Source organism: Podarcis raffonei, chromosome 17, assembly GCF_027172205.1.
Source record: "Podarcis raffonei isolate rPodRaf1 chromosome 17, rPodRaf1.pri, whole genome shotgun sequence".
Lineage (NCBI taxonomy): Eukaryota > Metazoa > Chordata > Lepidosauria > Squamata > Lacertidae > Podarcis > Podarcis raffonei.
The window spans coordinates 22,549,780-22,575,841 of NC_070618.1; the positions used below are offsets into that span (position 1 = coordinate 22,549,780).

A 26,062-nucleotide genomic window follows, 5' to 3' on the forward strand; every position below is an offset into this window, starting at 1 on the left:
CCACATGCAAATGAGCAGGATTTGGCTCCCAGCAAAGGTGTCAGAGACTGAATGCAGGCAGAACAGAACTGCAGCTGTGGAAGGAAAGCAAACATACTGGATGTTAAATAACAGCGATGAGTAGAAGGCAGCAACCAGCTGCCCCTTTCTTCCTGACTCAGGAAAGAAAACAGCACTGAAACACACAGGTCACAGACAAGAGGAGAAAAGTAGTGTTATATTAGGGCACAAACTGGCCCTAATTTAAGCAACTGACTAGGAAGGGGAATGGACTCTTTAGAAAGGAAATGAATGATTGAAAGCAGGAAAACCAGACCCTATAAATCTTGTCTAAGGGAATGTCTGCGCAGGAAACTCCTGGTTCACTGTTCTACCTTACAACCAGAAGCACATTACACTGAACTAGAGGAAAGAAGGTAACAGAATATTGTGGGGTTTGAGTATGTTCAAAGCATAAGCTCTCGCTGTTCGTTCCAAGTCCCTGCTAGAGTTGTACCAAAATCATGAGTGCTAACCTCTTGGCGGCTGCTGCTGCTTCTTCTTCTTCTTCTTCTTCTTCTTCTTCTTCTTCTTCTTCTTCTTCTTCTTCTATCACTCATAGTCGAGGAAGATTGTCTTCCATGAACACAGTTTTAACAGTGAGTCTGTAAGTGACTGTGGTGGCCAATTCTGGATCCACACGTCCTTCCAAAGTGGGGACATAGGTTTCTGGGTGGAAACTGATCACAATGAGGATTTGCCAAACATGCCTTCCTCTTAGCATGTTTCTCCCTTTCATCCTGAGTTTGAGCATCTTCAAAGTCCATGACACCTTTGGTAAAGGCTGTTCTCCAACTGGAGCGCTCACAGGCCAGTGTTTCCCAGTTGTTGATGTTTACACTACATTTTTAAAGATTTGTCTTGAGGGTGTCTTTAAACCATTTTTGTTGTCCACTGGCATTACATTTTCCATTCTTAAGTTCGGAATAGAGTAGTTGCTTTGGAAAATGATAATCAGACATCTGAGCAACATGACCAGTCCAATAAAGTTGATGTTGAAGAATCATTGCTTTGACAGTGGTGATCTTTGCTTCTTCCGGTACACTGACATTAGTTCACCTGTCTTCCCAAGTGATATGTAAAAATTCTCAGAAACACCGTTGATTAAATCTTTCGAGGAGCTGGAGATGGCGTTTGTAAGTGGTCCATGTTTCACAAGTGCACAGTAAAATTAATAGTACATCAGCTTTGTAAGCAAGCATTTTGGTTTCCCTGCGAATGTCCCAGTCCTCAAACACTCTACACTTCAATTGGGAGAAAGCTGCACTTGCAGAGCTCAGGCATTGCTGGATTTCAGCATCAGTGTCGGCCCTTGTGGAAATATAACTGCCTAGATAGGAACAATTATCAACATTTTCCAACATTACACCATTAAGTTAGATTTGTGGTGCTGCAAAGGGGTTGGTTTTGTGTTTGTTGATGCAGCACATTGGTTTTTTTGGCTACTGAGCAATAGGCCAAGCTTTTCATAAGCTTCTTTGAACATATTTAGGATGGTCTGGAGGTCATCCTCTGAGTGTGCGCACACTACGTTGTCATCAGCATAAAGAAGCTCTATGACACTACTTTGCTATTTCCTATTGATGCAAACACATGTTGATACTCTTCCTTTCCATCTAAAATAGGTTTTACTTCAAATACCCCATTTCCTAAGAAATAAAGAGAAAACTTGTCATGAAGGTTCTTATACATGTGACAATATATGCTTTATTTTAAAAATGGGTGGAACCATTTGCTTGTTAAATTACTTGGATATTATGTGTACTCAGATGTCTTCCCCCTCTGATCCCTATAATATGTGAATGTAGTTGGAAATTAATGAATAAAAACAGCACTCTGAAAGAAGAAATCCCACTCAGAAGCAAGGGTCTATTGATCTCTCTTAAAAGCCTCAATTTGCATGATTCCAAAAGCTTAGCTCTTCAGAAGAGGTAATATTACCAGAACTGATGAGTTTGTTTGGACTGCTTGAGTAACATGTAATAAAGAATTCAGACCGGAGGCCTCTGTCTACTGAGTCACTGGTAATCACTACCTGTGGGAAAGCTCAAAACCATCACAAAAGGAGGTAACTCTGAACCTTTTGCTTTTTAGATCTTGTTCCCCTCGGGACAGTGGGATTTTTACTTCCCATTTAAACGGAAATCAACGAGTTTGGAAATTGCAATTCAGTCCTGTCTTCTGATCTTTTTGTTTTCACATAATTCTCCCATCATCAAAAGAAACAAACAATGGTGTTCAGTCACATTTAAGCTTATTTGTGGATAATTCATTGCCAATTCCTGCCGGTCGGACGTTGGTTACTAATAACACAAGGACTGCTGAAACGGCAGCCCTGTGGGCATCTTTCATCTAGGAGCCACTGAGTGAGAAACAGGTGGCAGAAAGGAAGATCTGCCACTTCATTCACTCCTGTTCAGTCTTCTATGTAAGATCATTCTCATCCCATCCCTTAGGATTGATTTTGTTGATGGCTTTCACCTCCCCTTTCTGTGGGAGATTTCATGCCGTCAAACACAACTGTCTTTGCCAATAAGAAAGGGTTTAAGGACCACAGAGCTGTAAATTGTTAAAGAAGGCGCAGCTAGGCGCCTTACCTTCAAAGGTAAAGGGACCCCTGACCATTAGGTCCAGTCGTGGCCGACTCTGGGGTTGCGGTGCTCATCTCGCTTTATAGGCCGAGGGAGCCGGCATACAGCTTCCGGGTTATGTGGCCAGCATGACTAAGCCGCTTCTGGCGAACCAGAGCAGTGCATGGAAACGCTGTTTACTTTCCTGCTGGAGCAGTACCTATTTATCTACTTGCACTTTGACGTGCTTTCGAACTGCTAGGTTGGCAGGAGCTTTACCTTTAGGGAGGAAGTATTGTTTGTTTCCGGTTCCTCTCTCATCTCTCCGCCCACCCCCCACTTTGAACCGTGTAAGCTGAGCACACGGCTGGGACTTCAGACTCAGACCACGTGTCTGAGACCAACCTCTGTATTTTGTAACCAAGAGTACCTTGCCTGCGTTGTTTCTGCTGTAAGCATTGAACGATACAAGAGTGAGGTGCCTATGGCTACTGTAAGTAAAGCATTTAAACTTACTTAAGTTTGTGATCTATTTGAGAGGAGTAAAGGCGGGGGAAGCAGCATTTTAAGCGCTTAACACTGGGACATTAAAGGTCTAACAATCTTTATTCCCCGTGCCTTGCGGCATAGATCTGTGTTTTACACTCAGCTGGGGGCTGTTTTGGCTGAAGAGTGAGTCAAGCCCTGCATGGTTACTTGAATTCAGGCAGGCAGCCATTTCTTCTTTGTACTTCCCCATGCACGTGGGACTTCAGGTTTAACTGGTATTCCCCAGTTATTTCCCAGCATTTTCCAGGGCACTGCTGAGTCTAGAATTTTGGGACCGGGTAGCCAAGCTTTATAATGGCCTGCCTCCATCGCCCTGGAATTTCCTGTGATGAAGTGTGAGCCACCATCTATCCTAGAGAAAAGGGTGTTTTTCCTCTTCACCGCTCATGGTTTTAGAGTTCTGAGAATGAGTTGGAATCCCAAGTGCCTACACTATAAAAAGACAGGAAATTAGTATAGTCCAGTACTAATGGAAAATATAAGACTTTATCAGATCTTTGTAAATAGTAATTACTCTGCTTGCAGGGTATTACTGTGAATGATTTCCTAGTGGAACAATAATCGCGGAAGAACATTCAGTACATTTCCTTCTGTATGGAGCGTAGATGTCTGCACAAAAAATAATCAAAGGCAACTTCTGAAGTTGCTATGTTGCAAAACAGGACATAGCAGCACGGAATCCTAAATGGATCGAGGCCTTCATGCTTTAGGGATCACTTTCTTTCCCATCAGTCCCCATCACATGTGGCTATATCGATTTATTTACAACAGTCATATGTCACCATCAACTACATTGATCTCTGGATAGGTTACTAACAGTATTAATAAAAGATTAAAATACAAATATCAGCTGCAAAACAACAAAAACAGCAAGCTTAACAGATCTCATAAGTGCCCCCAAAGGGACAGAATCTTTATTTGCCCAGGAAGACACATTATGTGACCCATGAGAGCAGCAAAATAAGCAGACTGTAGAACAGTGATAGAGTAAAATCAGGCCAAATCTTCATTAACAACAGCAGGCAGGGCAAGGGTTGGCATGGCATTGGAGCCAGGATCAATCGATCATTCCAGAAGCCCCATGTTGATGGAATGGATCCACTGGGTTTGGACCGCTTCAAGCTTGTGCGATGGGAGTCAACCAAAGTTGAACGTTGCCGTGGTGCAAGCCAAGCAAGCTCTCACTGGGCGACCCGGGTGCAGATTCCTACCAGGCCGATACCTCAAGCCTGGGGGTGCTGTGGTCAATCCTTCTCTCAGGTCCCTTATGGGGGCCCCCATACTATGTTGATCCTGCCCAATACCATTTCACCCTTGTACAAACATCATTTGCCTAACAAAGGAAGGCCATAATTGCACTGAGGGAAAGGCGGGGGGGGGAACGACCCAATGAGGTCAACCAGCGACCCAAAATTGCTCAGTGAAGCCTCTATCCTGTGGGTGGGAAGGCAGGAAGCTCTCAAGCAAAATAGCCATGAGTTCTAGGGGAAGCAGCCTTATATAGGTTTTCACCTCCCCTTTGCAAGGGCTCATGGGACAGCTTTTTCCCATGAGCCCATCACACAGAGAAGATACTGGGCAAAACCTTGCCCAGTATTTTGCTGCAATCCATGGACCACAGCGCCACCAGGCAAAGGCATCCCACACTTACTGGGCACGAAAGAGGTTTATACAATGCGCCCAATGCATTTAAAAGGTAATTATCTAATATTTTTCTAATTATCTAATGTGCTCAACCACACACAATAAAGTTTAAAAACTTAGAATGTATTATAATAAAAATTCTAGAGCTCCAGGTATCTCATGAAAAACCTTTAATTAAACTAGAAGCTGCCACAACACACAAAGATTTGAAAATAATAAAAACCAAGGACCGCTTCTTAGATCACCAAGATCAGTTCTTGGTTGCCATTTTCAAAGGCAACACATCCGACTTCTCGATAAAGTCCTCTATATAATATTATACTCACAAAGACACACACTGATAAACATTCCCAATGGCTGCTCTCTAAATCAGAAACTTCCTCTCCTTCACAACTGCATTCGAGTCAAAGCCTGGACATACATATTGTAGAAGCTGTGTAAACGTTTTAGCGGGTTTCTATTAAAAGGCAGAAATGGGGAGATTATGGAAGGAATTCAATGTCACACTAAGTTCCGTCAGCGCAAGGATTTCAGCTTGCCAGACAGAATGCTGCCCCCCATCTTCCCCCCAATATGCTGTTTTGGGGGTTCTCTTGACCACCACCACTGAGTCAATTTTGGGGACACTGCCGAAGTGAGAATCCTCATTGTGCAAGCACAAAACTTTGCACAGGGCTTCCGCTGATGGGATGCCTTAAGTGAATCCCACTCTATTTATTTATTTAGTGAATTATTATCTCACCTTCTGGCCTTTAACAGGGGCTGAAAAGCAGCTCTCAAAACATTTAAAAATCAAAGGGGCAACCTATTCTCACACATGCACAGCTGCAAATCCGGGGAGAAACTAGTATGTGGCTCAGAGGAATAGTCTTTTCCCCGCTTCCCAGCTGGTCCTCAGCATGTGTTTGTTGCTCCATTCATTTACAATATCAAAGGGGGAAATGGCTTCGTTACTCATTTGGTAAAATCACATTTAGTTCATTACTCATTTGTTTCTGCTTATTTTTTTCGTTTCATGTTATTTTCGCTACCTGCTGCTTTCAATAGGGGACCAGGCTGCCAGGGCAAAAGGACCTTACTGCCCACATCCATTTCCCAGAGCTCAGAGGGTTTAAGTTGCCAAAACATCCCAGTGATGTGGCTTTGCTCTATTATAGTCTATGGGCAATTTAAGCACCCCACTTTTCTGGGGTAGAGGGTTTGGGGATCCCTCACCAACACCTGAATTTAAACCAGAGGGATTATGAAACCAGACAGAATGATAGTCCCCCATTCTCCCCAAAGTTCTGGGGGTTCACCTGACCACCACCACCCACCCAATTTTAGGGGCACTGGGAGGTACCCAACTTTTGCAACACTATATATATGGCTTGAGCTCTGACCGACACACAAACGCTTAATTTTGGCCACAAATACCAAAAGGTATTCAGCATGAGAAATCAGAGGTGTTGTTAGGCGATGGCTCAGAGGGGCCCAGGTCATCTGCATCTGTCTCTCCCCCCGCCCCACCCCCCACTTTTGAAAACTTAACACGCTTTTCCAAATCTTGTTTATAGGGTGGGCGGCATCACCCCTGTCACACACAGTCTTAAATTCCCAGAAGCATCTCTATACATGTAAACCAGCACGTGCAAATTTTAGGCATCTTTCCGCCACATGGGTTTGTGCCCCAGGCAAGAACCTAGGAACGTCCCTGTGGGGAAATGCTGTCCGAATCTACTTTGGTTACCTAGCGAGATATTGCTGTCTTGTGAAGAAGGCACAACAACACAGGGCCTATCAAACCTCCTATTATTCTGGAGGCGGTTGGAGGATGGATAGTGGCCAACAGATTGAGGTTGAATCCTGACAAGACAGAAGTATTGTTTTGGGGGGACAGGGGGCGGGCAGGTGTGTGGGACTCTCTGGTCCTGAATGGGGTAACGGTGCCCCTGAAGGACCAGTTGCGCAGCCTGGGAGTCATTTTGGACTCACAGCTGTCCATGGAGGCACAGGTCAAATCTGTGTCCAGGGCAGCTGTTTATCAGCTCCATCTGGTACGCAGGCTGAGACCCTACCTGCCCACAGACTGTCTTGCCAGAGTGGTGCATGCTCTGGTTATCTCCCACTTGGACTACTGCAACACACTCTATGTGGAGCTACCTTTGAAGGTGAAACAGAAACTACAACTAATCCAGAATGTGGCAGCTAGACTGGTGACTAGGAGTGGCCGCCGAGACCACATAACACCGGTCTTGAAAGACCTTCATTGGCTCCCAGTACGTTTCTGAGCACAATTCAAAGTGTTGGTGCTGACCTTTAAAGTCCTAAATGGCCGTGGCCCAGTATACCTGAAGGAGCATCTCCACCCCCACTGTTCAGCTCAGACACTGAGGTCCTCCTTCCAGAGTCTTCTGCTGGTTCCCTCACTGTGAGAAGTGAGGTTACAGGGAACCAGGCAGAGGGCCTTCTCAGTAGTGGCACCCGAGGGCCTTCTCGGTAGTGGTGCCCAAGTGGTTCCCTGTGGAACGCCCTCCCATCAGATGTCAAGGAGATAAACAACTACCTGACTTTTAGAAGGCATCTGAAGGCAGCCCTGTTTCCAGAAGTTTTTAACATTTGTTGTTTTATTGTGTTTTTAATATTCTGTTGGGAGCTGCCCAGAGTGGCTGGGGAGGCCTGGCCAGACAGGCGAGGTATAAGTAATAAATTATTATTATTATTATTATTATTAGTCTCTAACTTGCCATACAAGAAAGCACCATTGACTCAGCAACGGTGCAAACAGTGAGCCACCCTCAATGGCTGATCTGAGAAGGTGGCAGAGTTAATTGGGGAGGTCGGCTGTATATTTGTCGAGGGGAAAATGTTTGTTTCGAACACCTCGTCAGCGGGGATGTCATGGTTTTAATGAGCCGCTCGTTTACTACGTTGCGGGATGGGGTGCGCGAGGGTCCTTGCCAGGAATAGGGCAGCCTCTGTGCAATCCCAGGGTTTAATTAAGGAGATGGAGCATTGGATTCTTTCAGCCAAGTCTTGTGTAATTCCATCCGCTCTGAACTCAACAGGACAGGAAGCTCTTGACAGGGCACTTGGGGCCTACATCTGGAAACAACATGTTTCAAAGCTTCGAGAGAGGGGGGGAAGGGGGGAGAAAGAGGGGGGGAATAACAAGCAACGAGGGACAAGGGAGCAATGGAAAGATCTGGGTAGGAAGGCAATCTCACCAAACAATGGGCGTTTCTTTGAAAGAAGCATTTCTGGGGTGCATAATTGGTACCGCTGGATAAAATGTTTATCTAGGGGACGGGGAAAAGAGAGACAGGGGTTCGTATTCCTACAGTAGTTGAAAAGGTTCATGCATCCAGGGCTGGCTTCTATCATGATTGGGAACAGGCCAGTCCTTTGTTCGTTGCTACTCCAGCCTGTAAAGAGAAAAAGCAGGCAAGCAGACACTTTTTCAGTCATGAAAGGTTGGCTTGGTCCCAGAGGAGTTTTGAAAGCTACAACCTCCATCCCGCCTGCAATACCTACAGATTTTTGTGGCTGTTGCTCTTCGCTTGCTCTAAGTTCTGCTGGCTCCAATCTCACTAGAAATGTAGTGTTCACATTTAACATTCTTCGAATGGTGGCTTCCGTACTACAAATCTCACAATTCTACATGCACTTGCCTAGGAGAAAATCCCATGTTACTTCTGAGTAGACATGCTTAAGTTTGTGCTCTAAAATGTTAAGTTCTCAGCCATCCTTCATTAACATGAATAAGCACCTATGAGTTCTGGATAAACCTTTGGGTCAATTCAGCTTTCTACAGTGCAGAGGATCAACCTATTAAAAACATTTAACCCTGACTTAATTGGTTTTATTTTCTCTTTTCTGGTTTTCCCTTGGTCAACAACTACAGTGGGCATTTTGTGGGGAACTGTAAGCAGAGCCAGCAGTCGCTGATGTTTATAGTGAAGTATATTGTCTCCCTGCTTATTTAACATATGCAGAATTCATCATGTGAAAGACTGGACTGGATGAATTCCAAGCCAGAATTAAGATTGCTGGAAGAAAGATCAACAACCTCAGATAGGCTGATGAGACAACTCTGATGGCAGAAAGTGAGGAGTAATTACAGAACCTCTTAATGAGGGTGAAAGAGGAGAGCGCAAAATATGGTATGAAGCTCAACATCAAAAAAACTAAGCGTGGCCACTGGTCCCATCACCTATTGGCAAATAGAAGGGGAAGAAATGGAGGCAGTGAGAGGTGTTAATTTCTTGGGCTCCATGATCACTGCAGATGGTGACAGCAGTCACAAAATTAAAAGACGCCTGCTTCTTGGGAGAAAAGCAATGACAAACCTAGACAGCATCTTAAAAAGCAGAGACATCACCTTGTCAACAAAGGTCCGTAAAGTTAAAGCTATGGTTTTCCCAGTAGTGATGTATGGAAGTGAGAGCTGGACCATAAAGAAGGCTGATCGCCAAAGAATTGATGCTTTTGAATTATGGTGCTAGAGGAGACTCTTGAGAGACCCATGGACTGCAAGAAGATCAAACCTCTCCATTCTGAAGGAAATCAGCCCTGAGTGCTCACTGGAAGGACAGATCCTGAAGCTGAGGCTCCAGTACTTTGGCCACCTCATGAGAAGAGAAGACTCCCTGGAAAAGACTCTGATGTTGGGAAACATGGAGGGCACAAGGAGAAGGGGATGACAGAGGACGAGATGGTTGGACAGTGTTCTCTCTCGAAGCTACCAGCATGAGTTTGACCACACTGCAGGAGGCAGTGGAAGACAGGAGTGCCTGGCGTGACCATGGGGTCACGAAGAGTTGGACACTACTAAACGACTAAACAACAACAAAATATGCCAGAGAAGGGACAGCGCCACCAGTTTTAACTGATTGTGTATATTTAATTTTATTCTTCTGAGTTGTGATATCGCATTCTCCGATGCATCAAAGTAGTGGCAAGCCAGAAAAGTGTCCGTGGTCCAGACAAGGCTTGCAGTGGTGGTCAACAAATTGCCATCCAAATGGGGCTTAGCATGTGGCATTCATGCCAATGTTTCACCTCCAATCTGTTTCACATTTGAAAACCATATGGCACCTATCATTTCACTCCCATCACCCCCTTAACTCTCCTTTGACCCTCACAGACCTTCACTGCAGAGAACCTTTTTTTAAAAAAGCGAGCAGTGGGGGTGGGAAGAGGTCAGGATTAGATTTCTGTCTGTTGTCAATTAAATCATATACCTAGCACTAACCAGACATTGCTAGGATATGTCGCTACAAAGTGGTGCTTCTCCACAAAGACAGAGAGATACCATCGCCCTGTGTCCAACCTGCTCCACAAATCTTTCCCATCCCTCTGGCCTCATTTGCATGTTGAAATTTGTGAGGACTGCATTATCCTCCCTTCACCTCGTTATCCTGGCTAAACGCATTCCCCAGTTCCACTGTCTGCAAGGTCACACGAGGGGATTTCAGAAGGCTTGTGATTACAGTGGATGGGGTACCACAGACCAGGGCAAAAGACCATCTTCTATTCCAAAACAGTAGCTGTACTGAGAGTGCACCCCTTCGATCTGCAGGTGATGGGCCACATGACTTGGGGACCCTCAATGCATATAAATAAATAAACAATCTTGCACATAGAATGCTAGAGAGATTTTCTTTTAGGCAAGAAAATCTCTCCCTCCTGGAGTATGCAGGGATTTTGCTGGCAATGTGGGAATACATTCAACCATGTGATTCCCCCACCTACGTCCTGAAGTCATTCAGACCAAGAACATTTTTACCATGTGATCTAGTGTTTGTTTAGGCTAGCTCTTAGCAGAGATTGGCTCTGGATCTCTGGACAGATTCCTTTCTGTACAGCAAATTCAAGGTTCCTTAAGTCATATTCTTCCTGTACTTTGTTTCCTCCTTTGCCTCAGTCCTCCTCCTTCTCTTTGTTTTATACATATTTGTCCTCAGGCAGCCACTTTTGTCAACAAAGTTCTCAGCATTGGAGAATCGTTATTTCCTATTTTTCTAGGAAAAGAGGTGCCAGAACCCACCACGGATGCCTCCCTTGTTCTCTTATAATGGCAATGGCACCCACCTGAGAGGTGCCAGAACTGAGTTCCGGCTGGGGGAAAAGCCCTAGTTTCAGGGGATTGTGAAGCCCACCTCAAAGTGAGCTTTACAAGCCCCCAAATTCTTCTCCAGCTCAGATTCTTCTCCTCCAAATTCTTCTCCAGCTCAGATCAAAATTAAGGCAACATCCCCCCTCAAAAACCCCTCGTTCGGTTTATACTTTTAAATCAATATCAGTCATAAATACACATCTCACTCCTAGTCCCACAATACAAAAGATGCCATTTCAGAAATATTACTACGGGTTCTCATTCAGAAACGCCCCCTTGAACACACCAACATTTCAGCAAGCATTTCAAAAAATACTTCCTGGGAATTGTTAACGTTTCAAAATATAGAAACATCACTTGAGAGAGAAACACAAAAGCTTAAATTGACAGCCTGGTTTGTTTGCAGACATAATATATGTGATGGGATGATGAGCTGCTTGTGCGTAAAGTCCTAGTCCCTCAGAGTTTGGCTAAGTCCACAAACCTCTGTCTGTGACGGAGCTCCTTAAGCATGGCTCCATCAGTCGCTCGTAGAATCGGACAGTGGGCGTTTACGGAACTTCTTCCAGCATAAAAGTTCCTTAACGGAAATGCGTCTTCTGGACTCTCGGCGTGACAGTTTCCGGCGAGGAGTGGGTGTCCCTATGGGAGGTCCTGAAACCTCCCCACTATTTTCGCTGGAAGTGTCTCTGAGCCCTCCCTCCGACTCACTTTCCCTTGGAACTCCTCCTCCTCTCCCCCTGCTGGTTCCCTCCTCAGCTGAATAGTCTCTCTCAGCCTCTGTGAGCCCTTTCACCTCCTGCTTCTCCGATGGCAGTTCCCTGACAATATATGCCAATTTGGAGAAAGAAGACATGCCACTGGCTATTTAAGGAGGATTCGTCCTGATTTGTTTGTGGGAAGATTAGATGACGTCATGTCAAGCAAGTGTTATGAACCACCCTGAGATCTATGGTTATAGGTATACAAAATTATGGTAATGAAGAAGAAGAAGAAGAAGAAGAAGAAGAAGAAGAAGAAGAAGAAGAAGAAGAAGAAGAGTTGCCTCACTCTTTCCGGTATGCATCTCCTTGTCATGAAAAGTACAATCTTTTGAGAAATCACCTTTAACTGTGCTGCCTGAATTTGCCAAGATGTGGCTGAATCCGACCCAAAACCGAGGACAGTCTGGAAGCTCTCTTAACATCTAAAAACAACCAAGTCAAAGACAGGGAGGCGAGCAGTTCCTTGGCACATGACATTGTGCCATGTGTTAAAAAAGGCTCTGAAATTACCTTTCTGTCTAATTTCCTGCTCACTCAAGCCCATTAAGATCTCTCTCCCTGTGGAATTTAGCCAGAATTGGATTTTGTCTTGGAAAAGCAGGCCTGTCTTAAAAGCACAGGCCCACCTCATTATATCTTTACTGCTTCTCTTCCTTATCTCAGTCCCATGGTACAGCAGCTGCAAAATCAGAAGAGCCCCATTTTTTTTGCTTCTCTTAACTGAACATGTGCGTAGGGATACTCTCAGGGCCAGATTTAGGTTTGATGAGGCCCTAAGCAACTGAAGGTAATGGGGCCCTTTATATGTCCAGCTGTCCTTTGTCAACAACAAATTGTCACTGTTTTTTGTGTTGAATATATGCTACAGTATATGGTAATTTATGGACGTAAAGGTAAAGGGACTCCTGACCATTAGGTCCAGTTGCAGACGACTCTGGGGTTGCAGCGCTACTACTGGCCGAAGGAGCCGGCGTTTGTCTGCAGACAGCTTCTGGGTCAAGTGGCCAGGAGGACTAAGCTGCTTCTGGCGAACCACAGCAGCGCACGGAAACGCCGTTTACCTTCCCGCCAGAGCGGTACCTATTTATCTACTTGCACTTTGGCGTGCTTTCGAACTGCTATGTGGGCAGGAGCAGGGTCCGAGCAACGGGAGCTCACCCCGTTGTGGGGATTCGAACTGCTGACCTTCTGATTGGCAAGCCCTAGACTCTGTGGTTTAGACCACAGCACCACCCACGCCCCTACAATTTATGGACCTAATAGGTATCTAAAGCCATTTGCACATAACAAAATAACGAGTCCATGCAGAATGTAGGCACCCTATATATAGAAATGAGCAAACCAGTGATATTTTAGGGAGCAGGCTAGCAGGTGGGGCCCATGACTTACATCATAGGAGCCCACACAACACAAAACACTGCTGCTGTATGTAGGTTTTATTTTATTTGTTTTTTATCTCATATTTTGGAAATGTACATCCAGGGTTTTTTCCTTTAATTTTTTTAGGGGCCCCCAGGAGAGTGGGGCCCTAAGCTATAGCTTGTTTAGCTTATGCATAAATCTGGCACTGGATACACTTTTGATCAGCATTTCTATCCTCGGGAAGTAAGCTTTTAATATGCATTTGTTTCCTTGGCTGTTTGTTTTTAATGATCTATTGAATTTGGTTTTGTGTTCCTCCAGTGACCAATGTGTTTCCAATGAAATACCATGGTTGCTGTTTTCCAGAGCTGAATTTCTTGCCTATTGCCAGAGATATAGTGTTAATTAATTCAATATACTTTTGGAGGGGGGAGGGGCAAAGGAATAAATTTCCTGCATCTACATAAATGTTAACAGAACCTAAAAAATTAAGAGATATGTCTCTTTTGATTTCTTAGTCTCATCTTATACCTGAATCAAACATTTCCTAATCTGACTGATGCTTTCAATAAGCCGAGAGGTATGTCGTTATAGTTCCTATTATGTTTTTATACGGCTGTGTGAGTTCTTAAGTGCAGAGCCCAATTTTTAAAATGTTTTTAATGCTTGCTGTTTTATCATGTTTTTAATATTCTATTGGGAGCCGCCCAGAGTAGCTGGGGAAGCCGAGCCAGATGGGCAGGGTAATAATAATAATAATAATAATAATAATAATAATAATAATAATAAAAAATTCTAAACTTCTATCTGATTTGATAGTGCCAGAAAAAGGCTGCTCCTGGTTCAAAAGAAAGTCATTTCCCCAACTTTTTCAGGTAACTAGGACAATATTCTAACGTAACCTTTGGGTTATATAAGGGTTGCGTTCATAAAAGTGAGAAGGGCTTTTCTTACCTATTAGCCAAAAATGTAATTTTTAGAGCTGTGCAGATATTTTTTAGCTCTCAAACTTTGGTTGGTTGGTAGCAAAATGATACTCAGCTTCCCCAAAAAATATATATACTGGGAGAGAAAAATATATTTCTTCTGAATTTTTGGGAGAAGGTTGTCAACTTACCTTACTGAACTTTATTGAAAGGACCAGAGTTTTCCATTCCCCAAGCCTGCCAATCTTGTTTGTTTTGCTTTAAAAAGTTCCCATGCTGCCCACATCAGGACCAGGCTGTCTTCTGATAGCTGTCCTTGCTTGAAAGCCATTACTCCCGAAGGTCTGTCAGGAGAGATAGCCAGCAAAAAGCAGTGAGAGATGGCTTCTTTGATTTCTTCTGCGGAAAGCGCTGAGCCCTCCAACATTTCTCTGGTGAAAATAGGGACGTCCCTTTCCACAACGATAATTTTATTTATGCCCCACACACCTGGACTGGGTTTCCCCAGCCACTCTGGGCAGCTCCCAACATATTTGGAAACATAATAAAACATTAAACATTAAATAAACTTCCCTATACAGGATGGCCTTCAGGCAGCTTGGGGGGTCAGATAACTCCATAAAGGTAAAGGTAAAGGTACCCCTGACCATACGGGCCAGTCTTGACAGACTCTAGGGTTGTGCGCCCATCTCACTTAAGAGGCCGGGGGCCAGCGCTGTCCGGAGACACTTCTGGGTCACGTGGCCAGCGTGACAAAGCTGCATTTGGCGAGCCAGCGCAGCACACGGAACGCTGTTTACCTTCCTGCTATAAAGCGGTACCTAGTTATCTACTTGCACTTAAGTGTGCTTTCAAACTGCTAGGTGGGCAGGAACTGGGACCGAAAGACGGGAGCTCACCCCGCCGCGGGGATTCGAACAGCTGACCATACGATCGGCAAGTCCTAGGCGCTGAGGTTTTACCCACAGCGCCACCCGCGTCCCATGCCAGATAACTCCATACCCTCCAACATTTCTCCAATGAAAATACGGAAAGAGGGACATTCAGAATCCGGGAAACAACTTCTCTAAATCAGGGACATCCCTGGAAAATAGGGACGCTTGCCGGGACTGGGAGTGACAGTTGGAGCTTTCACAAGCTCTAACCGTCTTGGAACCTTGAAGAGCATCGCTCCTCCTCCATCATCGCATGTGCATCTCCTGAGGGACTCACTGAGCAACTCACTTCGCCACTAAAATGTACGTTTCTCCTTCCCAGCCAGAAGTCCCCCAAAGTAGCAGAAATTATTGTGTATATTGTAATTGCTTATTTATTTTAAAATTAAAAAACATATTATTCCATGTAAGGCCCAGGTTTCTAATGTAACACCTTGAACAATCCTTGCTATTTTCAGGTAGGCCTGAACACCTTGTCCCCTCATTGTCCACCCCCAAGGAAATTTTCACCTGTTTGGTCAAAATTCTTTTGGATCTCCTGGACCCGTCATGGGGCTTTCGAATCATTCATTGGGGACTTAAGGGTTTATGACTTTCCCCCTTCCCCATTCCACTCCCCGATAAATTTTTTGGATCTTAATGAAACTGTCTTGGCTTATCTCATGAGACTTCAGTGACATAAAAATCGAAGTACAGTGGTACCTCAGGTTAAGTACTTAATTCGTTCCGCAGGTCCGTACTTAACCTGAAACTGTTCTTAACCTGAAGCACCACTTTAGCTAATGGGGCCTCCTGCTGCTGCCGCGCTGCTGGAGCACGATTTCTGTTCTCATCCTGAAGCAAAGTTCTTAACCTGAAGCACTATTTCTGGGTTAGCGAAGTCTGTAACCTGAAGCGTATGTAACTTGAAGCGTATGTAACCTGAGGTACCACTATGTAAGAGAAGAATAAAGAAGACTTATGGGGTATATGCAGAATGAAAAGGTTTTAGTTGAAAATCATTTGGAGCTTTCTCTCTTCCCGGCTTTACTTGCCCCCCCCCTGCTTTTTTCCTCTCATTCAAATTTTCCTGATTTCTTTCTTTGCTGTGCATATTTAGAGGCCTGAATGTGTAACAGATTCAATAACAAATACGTAGGTTTTAACGGAACTTTTTAGGGTGGGTTTGAAATTTCAAGGGTTGTGTTGAAGGGGAGGGGAAGGGAGGACAGAAGACTAAGTTGGGATGAATGAACATGTGATAAGTTGTTTAATTCCAATGGTAATGGTTAGCAACTAAGTACTAAACCTATTGTACATTTTGGAAAGTTGTCTGCTCTGTATGCATTCGGACAGCTCTTAAGAGATTTATTTTTATTTTATTTTTAAAATTTCTATACCGCTTTATATTTTTAATAAAAATCTCAAAGCAGTTTACAGCATATTAAATCAATAAAACAATAGCCGGGCAAAGTTCCTCCGACCTCATGAGGAGCCTCTTTAGTAGGGCTGGTGAGTGTGGGCCTCAGCCTCTAGGCCAGGTGGAAAGGGCCTTGCAGGGAGCGACCTCCAAGACTCACAGCCAGGCAATGTTCCTCCAGCCTCATGAGGAGGAATTGTTTAATTCATGCAATTGTTTAATTGCAATGGTAATGGTTAGCAATTAAATACCAAACCTACTGTACATTTTGGAAAGCTGTTTGTTCTCTATGCGTTCGGACAGCTCTTAAGATACTGTAACCAAATCTTGCTTGATGGTTCCTGAGATCAAGGAGCTGGTTTTCATCTATATTTGGATACAATCAGATGGCATTTTGAATCAAGATGCCAGACAGAACCTTCCAAAACTGTAGTGAGATTTTGCGTTCCTCTAATTCCAGAAGGCTGCTATTAACATATAAAGCTAAATAAGGCCTTAGAAGCTTTGCCTATACAAAAGTCTACATTTGTCCTGAATTTCTGTCTGGGTGCTATTGCAGACCCTCCAAGTGTCCCTATTTTCCAGGGATGCCCCTGATTTAAGGAAGCCATCCCAGTTTCTGATTTGATCCTGGAATGTCCCGATGTTCCTTAGGACGTCCCTGTTTTCCTTGGAGAAAAGTTGGAGGGTATGGAGTTATCCAACCCCCAAGCTGTCTGAAGGCAATCCTGTATAGGGAAGTTTATTTAATGTTTGATGTTTTATAATGTTTTTATATATGTTGGAGGCTTCCTAGAGTGGCTGGGACAACCCAGTAAGATGTCTGGGGTATAAATAGTAAAATTATCACTGTGGAATGGGGCGTCCCTATTTTCATCAGAGAATTGTTGGAGGGTATGCTGTTGGGTGGCAATAGTGTAGCGCAGCCTCTAAGAGATCGAGATTTGAGTCTAGTCCAATAGTGGTATGAAGGGTGAGTACCTGAGAACAAGCCTTATCATTGGTGCTCCCCAATCTGTGGGATGTTCTCTCAGGGAGAACACACCTGGTGACACCTTTGTTAGTTTTAGGCACCAGACTAATTCAGGCCACTGGTTAATAAATGATGCCTCCTTTGGTGGCGCTTGCCTTTTAGTGGTGTGGGTAAGACTTGGCCCTTATTATTATGTTGCTGGGTGAGCATTTGTATACAGTGGTACCTTGAGTTACAAACGCCTCAGGTTACAAATGCTTCAAGTTACAAACTCCGCTAACCTGGAAGAGTTACCTCGAGTTGAGAACTTTGCCCCAGGATGAGAACAGAAATCGTGTGCCGGCGGCGCAGCGACAGCAAGAGGCCATACTAGCGAAAGCACTCCTCTAGTTAAGGGCAGTTTCAGGTTAAGAATGGACCTCTGGAATGAATTAAGTTCATAACTAGAGGTACCACTCTATTTCTGTATTATCACTGTTTTAAAATTTTCTGGGTTTAGACTGTTTTTGTTTGTTGCGCTTTACTTTTGTCAAACCGGTTGGAGACTTTTTATGATTTAAAACAACATATATATATATATATATATATATATATATATATAATCATAATAATATGTAGCAGGAAGCTTTGGATTCAAATCTTGCCTCACCCTTCAAAAAGCCACTACAGTGGTACCTCGGGATGTGAACGGGATCCATTCCGGAGCCCCGTTCGCATCCTGAATAGAACGTAAGATGCGATGGCGCGTCTGTGCATGCGTGGGTCGCGTTTTACCGCTTCCGTGCATGCGCGTGACATCATTTTGAGCATCTGCACATGCGTGAGCGGCAAAACCCAGAAGTAATGCTCTCCGTAACTTCTGGGTTGCCGCGGAGTTCAACCCGAAAGCGCGCCACCTGAAGCACATTCAACCCGAGATATGACTGTATCTTTAAGTTTCAGGTCCTCAGTTGGGAATACTGATGTTGTTCAGTGGGTCACTGTAAAGGTTACATGCCAAATTGCTCAGTACCACGTGAAGGGAGCCTGTGACCCTCCATGTTGGATTCCTTCTTCCCTCCGCCCCAGCCAGCATTGCTAAAGTCCAGAAATAACAGGAATTGCAACGCAGTAACATACCAGAGGGCCACAGTTTCCCCACCCTTGTTCTGTACCTTCTTAATAGCACTGCGGATGCTAAAATGTTCCTCTTCTCACTTACAGATCCAATGTCACTAAATGAGGAGATCACAGAGGCCAAAAGCCCTTCGCCCAAAGCTGGCACAAAGGATTTGCACCAGACAATAAGGGCGCCTGATGCGTCTCAATATTCCACGTGCCCTCTCTGTTTCAGAACTTTTGGCAATATGCTATATGTAAACCCTTGTTTACATAGCTTCTGCTTTTCTTGTACACAGGACTTGTTGGAAACCAAGGCTGAATGTCCTTGCTGTAAGAAACCTTTCCATTCTGTTTTTCACTCAAAAAAGGTCAAAGGGCGCCCTGAAGACCTCTCGTCCCCAAGGCACGCAAAAGGAGATTCTTCACCCACCAAAAAGCACCGCAGAAGACAACATGCTTCCTCGCGTTCCAAAAAGCACCCAGAAAAATGTCCTTCTGTACCTTGCTGTTCTGGAGATCGCCTCACTCGCCCCGCTCTTCCCAGCCCTAACTTGGAAACACCTCTCCGGCCTCCTCCTTCTAAGGACCCTGCAAAAGACAACCCATTCCTAAGTGAATTCACAAAACCTCAGGAGTCCTGCCACTCGCCCTTCTTAAGGAAGGCACAAACTCCAGACCAGCTCTTCGAAAAAGCGCTGCAAAATGAGACTGCACTCAACTCTGCTCCAGAATGGATGGCGTCTGGAGACGGTCTTCACTACAGAACAGTATCTGCCAATCTCTCTAAACCAAGCTTTCTGGATGCTGCCTTTTTGCTTCTCGCTTCTGGGGCCATGCTGTTCATATGTATTTATATCTATTTCCGTTTCGTCCTCATGCATAAATAATAAAAGACAGTTTTACTCGTGGAAATAACAGACTCTAGGTGAAGGCCAGAGAACTGCCGGGGTGAGGGAAGGTGCATTATGATTTCTGAGGAAACGTGCCGTGATACGCCGTTTGATCCTAAGCCTCTGCACGTGCTGTGTTTTTAGGTATACACCTAAATGTGTGAATGTGACAGTCCAGGTATTTGGAAACATATCTAACATACACAGACATTTAACACTGAGCCAGGGTTGGCTACAGTTTAGTGTATGCTCTGTGGCAAACCCCTCTCTCCTCTGTCTTCCCCAAATCTGAGAAACATCTGGTGAGGGCCTGCTCCAAATTCTTATGGAGAGGCCCGATTAGCATCCACATAAAACAGGTCCTTCTCAGTAGCAACCCCGGGTATACTAGGACTCTGCTGAAAGAAATCCGTAAAGTCCTGCTCCCTGCTGTCATTTGGAGGCAGGTAACTCTGCCTCTTTGTGAAAAGATTTTTCTATCACTGCACTCAGCATGGCCTGCTGGTTTTCGATATGGCTGTTGTTTTACTATTGATTGCTAACTTAGGGTGGATCTAGACACAGGGGAAAAACCTGCCATAAATAAGTCAGAAATTTGATCAGTTTAATAAAAGAAAAAAAATCTCTATGGAAAATCACACATTTTAAAATTCCTGTTCTCTTGCGCCATCTGATGTTGAATGTTTATAGTGCATTAAAATGGCTGTTTCTTCACTAATGTAGTTGAGTCCTTACTTTGTTGTCATATATGCACACCAGTTACTTGCATAGTGACAAATTTTAAAAATTAATAACTGAGAAGTCAATTCCCAAGGGAATTGGTGTAGAGCAGAGTGGCAGATTCACATCCCAGGCCCTATCATCTCACACTGGCCAGGGCAGAAGTTTGTTTCTTGCTTTCCACTAGATGAAAAATTAGGCTATTGGTGATGGGCCCAAGTGTTTTCCTCCTGTGGGATTTGCAGTAAGGCTGCAATCCTATTTTTTGCATGCTTTGAATTTTAAATGGTTTTGTTCAAAGAAGTAATAGAAGCAAACAATAAATGTTGCAAACAGACACATGGAAAAACCAAATGAAAGTAAATAAACAGCTTAGAATGCCATCAGCAGAAGGTGGTGGGCACCAACAGAGGCCCTGTGGCAGAGGAAGAGGCCCCAAAATGCACGCTGGGCACCCATATCTGTAGCCCAAGTCTGCAGCTCTGACCACGTCTAAAACAAGCTGTACACCTATTGCCAGAAGAACTGGTTACCTGATGATCCAGCAGTCCTTTTTCAATCCAGATTCACTTCCTATGTTTTCCCACATCCAGTCACTCGCAGCTGATAGGTAATTAGTTTATGGTTCCCAATGCATCCTTCTTGTTGTTTAGTCGTTTAGTCGTGTCCGACTCTTTGTGACCCCATGGACCAGAGCACACCAGGCTCTCCTGTCTTCCACTGCCTCCCGCAGTTTGGTCAAACTCATGCTGGTAGCTTCGAGAACACTGTCCAACCATCTCGTCCTCTGTCACCCCCTTCTCCTTGTGCCCTCCATCTTTCCCAACATCAGGGTCTTTTCCAGGGAGTCTTCTCTTCTCATGAAGTGGCCAAAGTATTGGAGCCTCAGCTTCAGGATCTGTCCTTCCAGTGAGCACTCAGGGCTGATTTCCCTCAGAATGGATAGGTTTTATCTTCTTGCAGTCCATGGGACTCTCAAGAGTCTCCTCCAGCACCATAATTCGAAAGCATCAATTCTTCAGCGATCAGCCTCCTTTAAGGTGTCACAAATACAAGATGGGTGACACCTGGCTTGAGAGCAGTACATGTGAAAAGGATCTAGGAGTCTTGGTTGACCACAAACTTGACATGAGCCAACAGTGTGACGTGGCAGCTAAAAAAGCCAATGCAATTCTGGGCTGCATCAATAGGAGTATAGCATCTAAATCAAGGGAAGTAATAGTGCCACTGTATTCTGCTCTGGTCAGACCTCACCTGGAGTACTGTGTCCAGTTCTGGGCACCACAGTTCAAGAAGGACACTGACAAACTGGAACGTGTCCAGAGGAGGGCAACCAAAATGGTCAAAGGCCTGGAAACGATGCCTTATGAGGAACGGCTAAGGGAGCTGGGCATGTTTAGCCTGGAGAAGAGGAGGTTAAGGGGTGATATGATAGCCACGTTCAAATATATAAAAGGATGTCACATAGAGGAGGGAGAAATGTTTTCTGCTGCTCCAGAGAAGCGGACACGGAGCAATGGATCCAAACTACAAGAAAGAAGATTCCACCTAAACATTAGGAAGAACTTCCTGACAGTAAGAGCTGTTCGACAGTGGAATTTGCTGCCAAGGAGTGTGGTGGAGTCTCCTTCTTTGGAGGTCTTTAAGCAGAGGCTTGACAACCATATGTCAGGAGTGCTCTGATGGTGTTTCCTGCTTGGCAGGGGGTTGGACTCGATGGCCCTTGTGGTCTCTTCCAACTCTATGATTCTATGATTCTAAGGTCCAGCTCTCACTTCCATACATCACTACTGGGGAAACCATAGCTTTAACTATAGCTTTAATGCATCCTTAGGCTCTGGCGAAAAGGGGAGATAGAGAGATGAGTGCCATCAGTCTACTGATGCCCAAATCTCTGGACAGCAGAGTGACTGAAAAGCATACGGGGACAATATGGAACCCTGCAGCACCTGACAAGTCGATCGCCCTGGAGGAGAACCACTATCTGGGACCTGCCTCCCAGGAATGACAAAATTTGTCAAAGTATCTTCTTATGCTCCTGTGAGATGGTCCCGAAGGATACCATGGTTGATGGTATGCAACACCAAGAAGGAGAGATTGAGGGTTGCACTCCCTGAATGTCCATCTCTTGGGGTAACTCATCCACCAAGATATTGAAGCAACCGGACTTAAAAGTTTAAAAAATGGAATGACTTGGGCTACATTCATGAATATACAATGACAGTGTGTTTGGAAAGAACTGTATTCCTTCATTTCCCCACCCCACCCCTCCCCGGTCTAACCCTATTTAAGCACAATTTGTAATTTTAAGACACTTGTAAAAGAAATTTAAAATCTAGGATTAGCAACTAACTAGGTGCTTATGTAATATCCTTTCAGGTGCATTCATTTGTCAAACAGATGGCTACGGCTGGGCTTTGGGGGAATAACAGGGGGAAAGGGTTGTGTTTGGGGGCTGGGATTGGGTGAAGAAGGGGAATGGTTTTTAAAAGTCAAGAAACAGTGAATTATCTTCCCAGAGAATTGGGGGTCCCTACTACAGCTGTCTGAAATACTCAGGTGAGAGCTGGAAAGTTTCCAAAGTGCTGGGAATTCTTTTCCTGGAAGTGGAAAACACAGTGCATTTAAGGCTTTAACCCTCTGCATGTTTTAATACTTGATTGGAAGCCGCCCAGAGTGGCTGGGGAGACTCAGCCAGATGGGCGGGGTATAAATAATAAATTATTATTATTATTATTATTATTATTATTATTATTATTATTATTAACTAGTACGTACCCACAGAGGGTTTCTTGTCCAAATAAACATGCATAGCAATGAACTGTTCAAAAGAGACAAGAAAAAGCCTTGCTAGCTCGTTTTTAAAAGGTCCTTTCAAATTGCTTCCAAAGTGTATTTGACCGGGGGGGGGGGAGTTCTCCCTGATGCTACATCATTTTGAACAGAATTGTTCAATAGGCACAAATTCTTGGATCACTGCATATCCCACAGAGGAAGAAAGAACAGCCTATTCCAACGTGTCTGAGCTTCCTTACCCAAGAATATCTTGCCATTTCTACCAGCTGCGACTGCACCTGCTGGAGAAGGATGAGTCGATCAGCTTTGGACAGCTGCTGCATTTCAGACAGGCAGCAAATCATTTGGCTCCGTGTGCATCATCACCTTTTTAGGCCAGAGGGAGTTGTTCCTTTATTAACCTCCTGAGGAAATAACAATAAGTACAACTATAACTATAACAGGAACTAGGAGCTGGGCTAGAGGATCTGCAAGGCGCTACATTATCAGCCTCTTCACAGCTTCCCCCCACCCCTGAATTTGCAAGGAAGCTGCAAATTTGACTGAAGCAACAGCAAGGAGAAGAAGGTGTCCAATTCTCTCCCTTTCAGCTGTTTGCCGTTCAAAAAGTGGGGTGCCTCTCATCTGATTTCCAGCCACTGGGAGAACGATACAGTGGGACCTTGGTTGTCTAACTTAATCCATTCCGGGAGTCCGTTCAACTCCTGAAACAGTTCAAAAACCAAGGCACAGCTTCCAATTGGTTGCAGGGGCTTCCTGCACTCAATCAGAAGCAGCGTCGGACATTCGGCTTCCGAAAAATGTTCACAAACTGGAGCACTTGGACACCCGGGTTTGCGGCATTAGGGAGCTGATTTGTTCAGGAGCCATGCCATTCGACAACCAAGGTACCACTGTATAGGGACCGGGATCCTTCTCCCACTGAGAGGAGGAGAAAGAGGGGCATCTTAAATAATAATGAAGTGAATATAAAAAGGTAAAGGGACCCCTAACCATTAGGTCCCCTTGTGACCGACTCTGGGGTTCTGGCGCTCATCTCGTTTTATTGGCAGAGGGAGCCGGCGTACAGCTTCCGGGTCATGTGGCCAGCATGACTAAGCCGCTTCTGGCGAACCAGAGCAGTGCACAGAAACGCCATTTACCTTCCCGCTGGAGCGGTACCGATTTATCTACTTGCACTTTGACGTGCTTTCAAACTGCTAGGTTGGCAGGAGCAGGGACCGAACAACGGGAGCTCACCCCGTCGCGGTGATTCAAACCGCCAACCTTCTGATGGGCAAGTCCTAGGCTCTGTGGTTTAAACCACAGCACCACCCCGCATCCCTGAAGTGAAATTGTTGTTGTTGTTGTGTGGCTTCCAACAGATACAAAAACACCATAAACATTAAACATCAAAAACTTCCCCCTTGCAGGGGATGTCTTCTAAAGGCTGTATACACTGTATACATACGCTTCAGGTTACAGACTCTGCTAACCCAGAAACAGTGCTTCAGGTTAAGAACTTTGCTTCAGGATGAGAACAGAAATCATGCTCTGGCAGCGCAGCAGCGGGAGGCCCCATTAGCTAAAGTGGTGCTTCAGGTTAAGAATAGTTTCAGGTTAGGAACGAACCTTTGGAACGAATTAAGTACTTAACCCGAGGTACCACTGTAGTTACTTATCTCCTTGGCTCAGGGATCGCATAACTTCATAACCTCCAACGTTTCTCCAATGAAAATAGGGATGTCCTAAGGATAAGCAGGACATTCTGGGATCAAATCAGAAACCTGGACGGCTTCTGTAAATCTGGGACTGTCTCTGGAAAACAGGGATCCTTGGAGGGTCTGGAAATATTGTTGTTGTTGTTGTTTAGTTGTTTAGTCGTGTCCGACTCTTCGTGACCCCATGGACCAGAGCACACCAGGCACTTCTGTCTTCCACTGCCTCCTGCAGTTTAGTGAAACTCATGCTGGTAGCTTCAAGAACACTATCCAACCATCTCATCCTCTGTCATCCCCTTCTCCTTGTGGCCTCAATCTTTCCCAACATCAGGGTCTTTTCAGGGAGTCTTCTCTTCTTGTGAGGATAGGTGGTTTTTATGCATTCAGAGGAGGGACCTGGGTATCTCTTGCTTTTAGCAAATCACTATCTACATATAGTAAAAAGTATATCTCCTTTCCTTTCCCTCACAACCCCATTAAGAGATTGGCTGGTTTCCCCTGGACTAACTCTCTCAAGTAGCTTTCTCCGCTGATGAATGCACAGCCACGGTTTTTGCTTACGGTCCTAAGAGGAACAGTAACTCCACATGACCCCAACTTAGCCTCACGCCCCGTAGCGCTTCTTCTGCACGGAGCCAGGACTTTAGATCATTTTCAAACAAGTAACAAATATGCTTGTATGTCAGCTTCTGAGCCAAGAGAGGTTAATCAGCGGCTTTTTCCTTAATCGTTTAAATACAGGCCAGCTGTAAGCCTGCAAAGCCAGATCCTACGTTACTTCGCGAAAATGTGTATGGAAAACTTTTTGCTTCTTTGGGCACAGAGTTCTTAAATGTATTTATTCTTCTGACTTTTCATATTTTTCTGCGTTTCTTCCCAACTTCCTCCTCCATTGTTCGCTCCACCTCTGCCTCAAAGCCTGCCATTTTGGCTTGAAATGAAATTGCAAACAGACCTGGTGCTGAATACTGAATGTTTTGGTCACAAGCATGGCTGTAAAGAAAACCAGTGGCTTTGGGGGTGAAAAGAACTTACTTAGGCCCAGTTCAGATGCTCAATGGACCTCTGTATACACACCAAACGTTTCAAGAACCCCTAGCCCCCCCAAAAAATAATAATCCTGGGAACTGTAGCTTACCCTTCACAGAGCTAAAATTTCCAGCACTCTAAACAAACTACAGTTCCCAGGATTCTTTGTGCTCTAAAGATACTTTTAACATGGTGCAGTGGTACCTCAGGTTATATACGCTTCAGGTTACATACGCTTCAGGTTACAGACTCCGCTAACCCAGAAATAGTGCTTCAGGTTAAGAACTTTGCTTCAGGATGAGAACAAAAATCGTGCTCCGGAGGCGCAGCGACAGCAGGAGGCCCCATTAGCTAAATTGGTGCTTCAGGTTAAGAACAGTTTCAGGTTAAGTACGGACCTCCGGAACGAATTAAGTACTTAACCTGAGGTACCACTGTATATATATCATACAAGATTATAGCCTCCAAGATTTCTTTGAAGAAAATAGGAACATCCTAGTCTATTCTATTATTATTATTATTACCCCACCCATCTGACTGGGTTGCCCCAGCCACTCTGGGAGGCATC

General features: G+C 44.7%; 1 protein-coding gene and 1 long non-coding RNA gene across 2 annotated transcripts; one reads left to right on the forward strand and one right to left on the reverse strand.

The window, feature by feature from the left end:
• Window positions 1-2,995: 2,995 nt before the first annotated feature.
• On the reverse strand, window positions 2,996-12,341 carry LOC128404998 (uncharacterized). The gene is made up of 5 exons (XR_008328212.1): window positions 12,174-12,341; window positions 8,316-8,371; window positions 8,009-8,206; window positions 5,129-5,259; window positions 2,996-3,590 (listed from the first exon to the last, which is right to left on the reverse strand). It is a non-coding gene; the product is annotated as an uncharacterized LOC128404998 (long non-coding RNA).
• A 2,760-nt stretch (window positions 12,342-15,101) lies between these two features.
• Window positions 15,102-19,948, forward strand: LOC128404997 (uncharacterized). Its single transcript, XM_053371149.1, has 2 exons — window positions 15,102-15,189; window positions 18,462-19,948. Exon 2 carries the CDS (start codon window positions 18,467-18,469, stop codon window positions 19,244-19,246), a length of 780 nt encoding a protein of 259 aa, XP_053227124.1. The 5' UTR covers window positions 15,102-15,189; window positions 18,462-18,466; the 3' UTR covers window positions 19,247-19,948.
• Window positions 19,949-26,062: the final 6,114 nt, after the last annotated feature.

Coding starts and splice junctions, on each gene's coding strand:
- LOC128404997 (XM_053371149.1), top strand. CDS start 18,467: ATGTCACTAAATGAGGAGATCACAGAGGCCAAAAGCCCTTCGCCCAAA.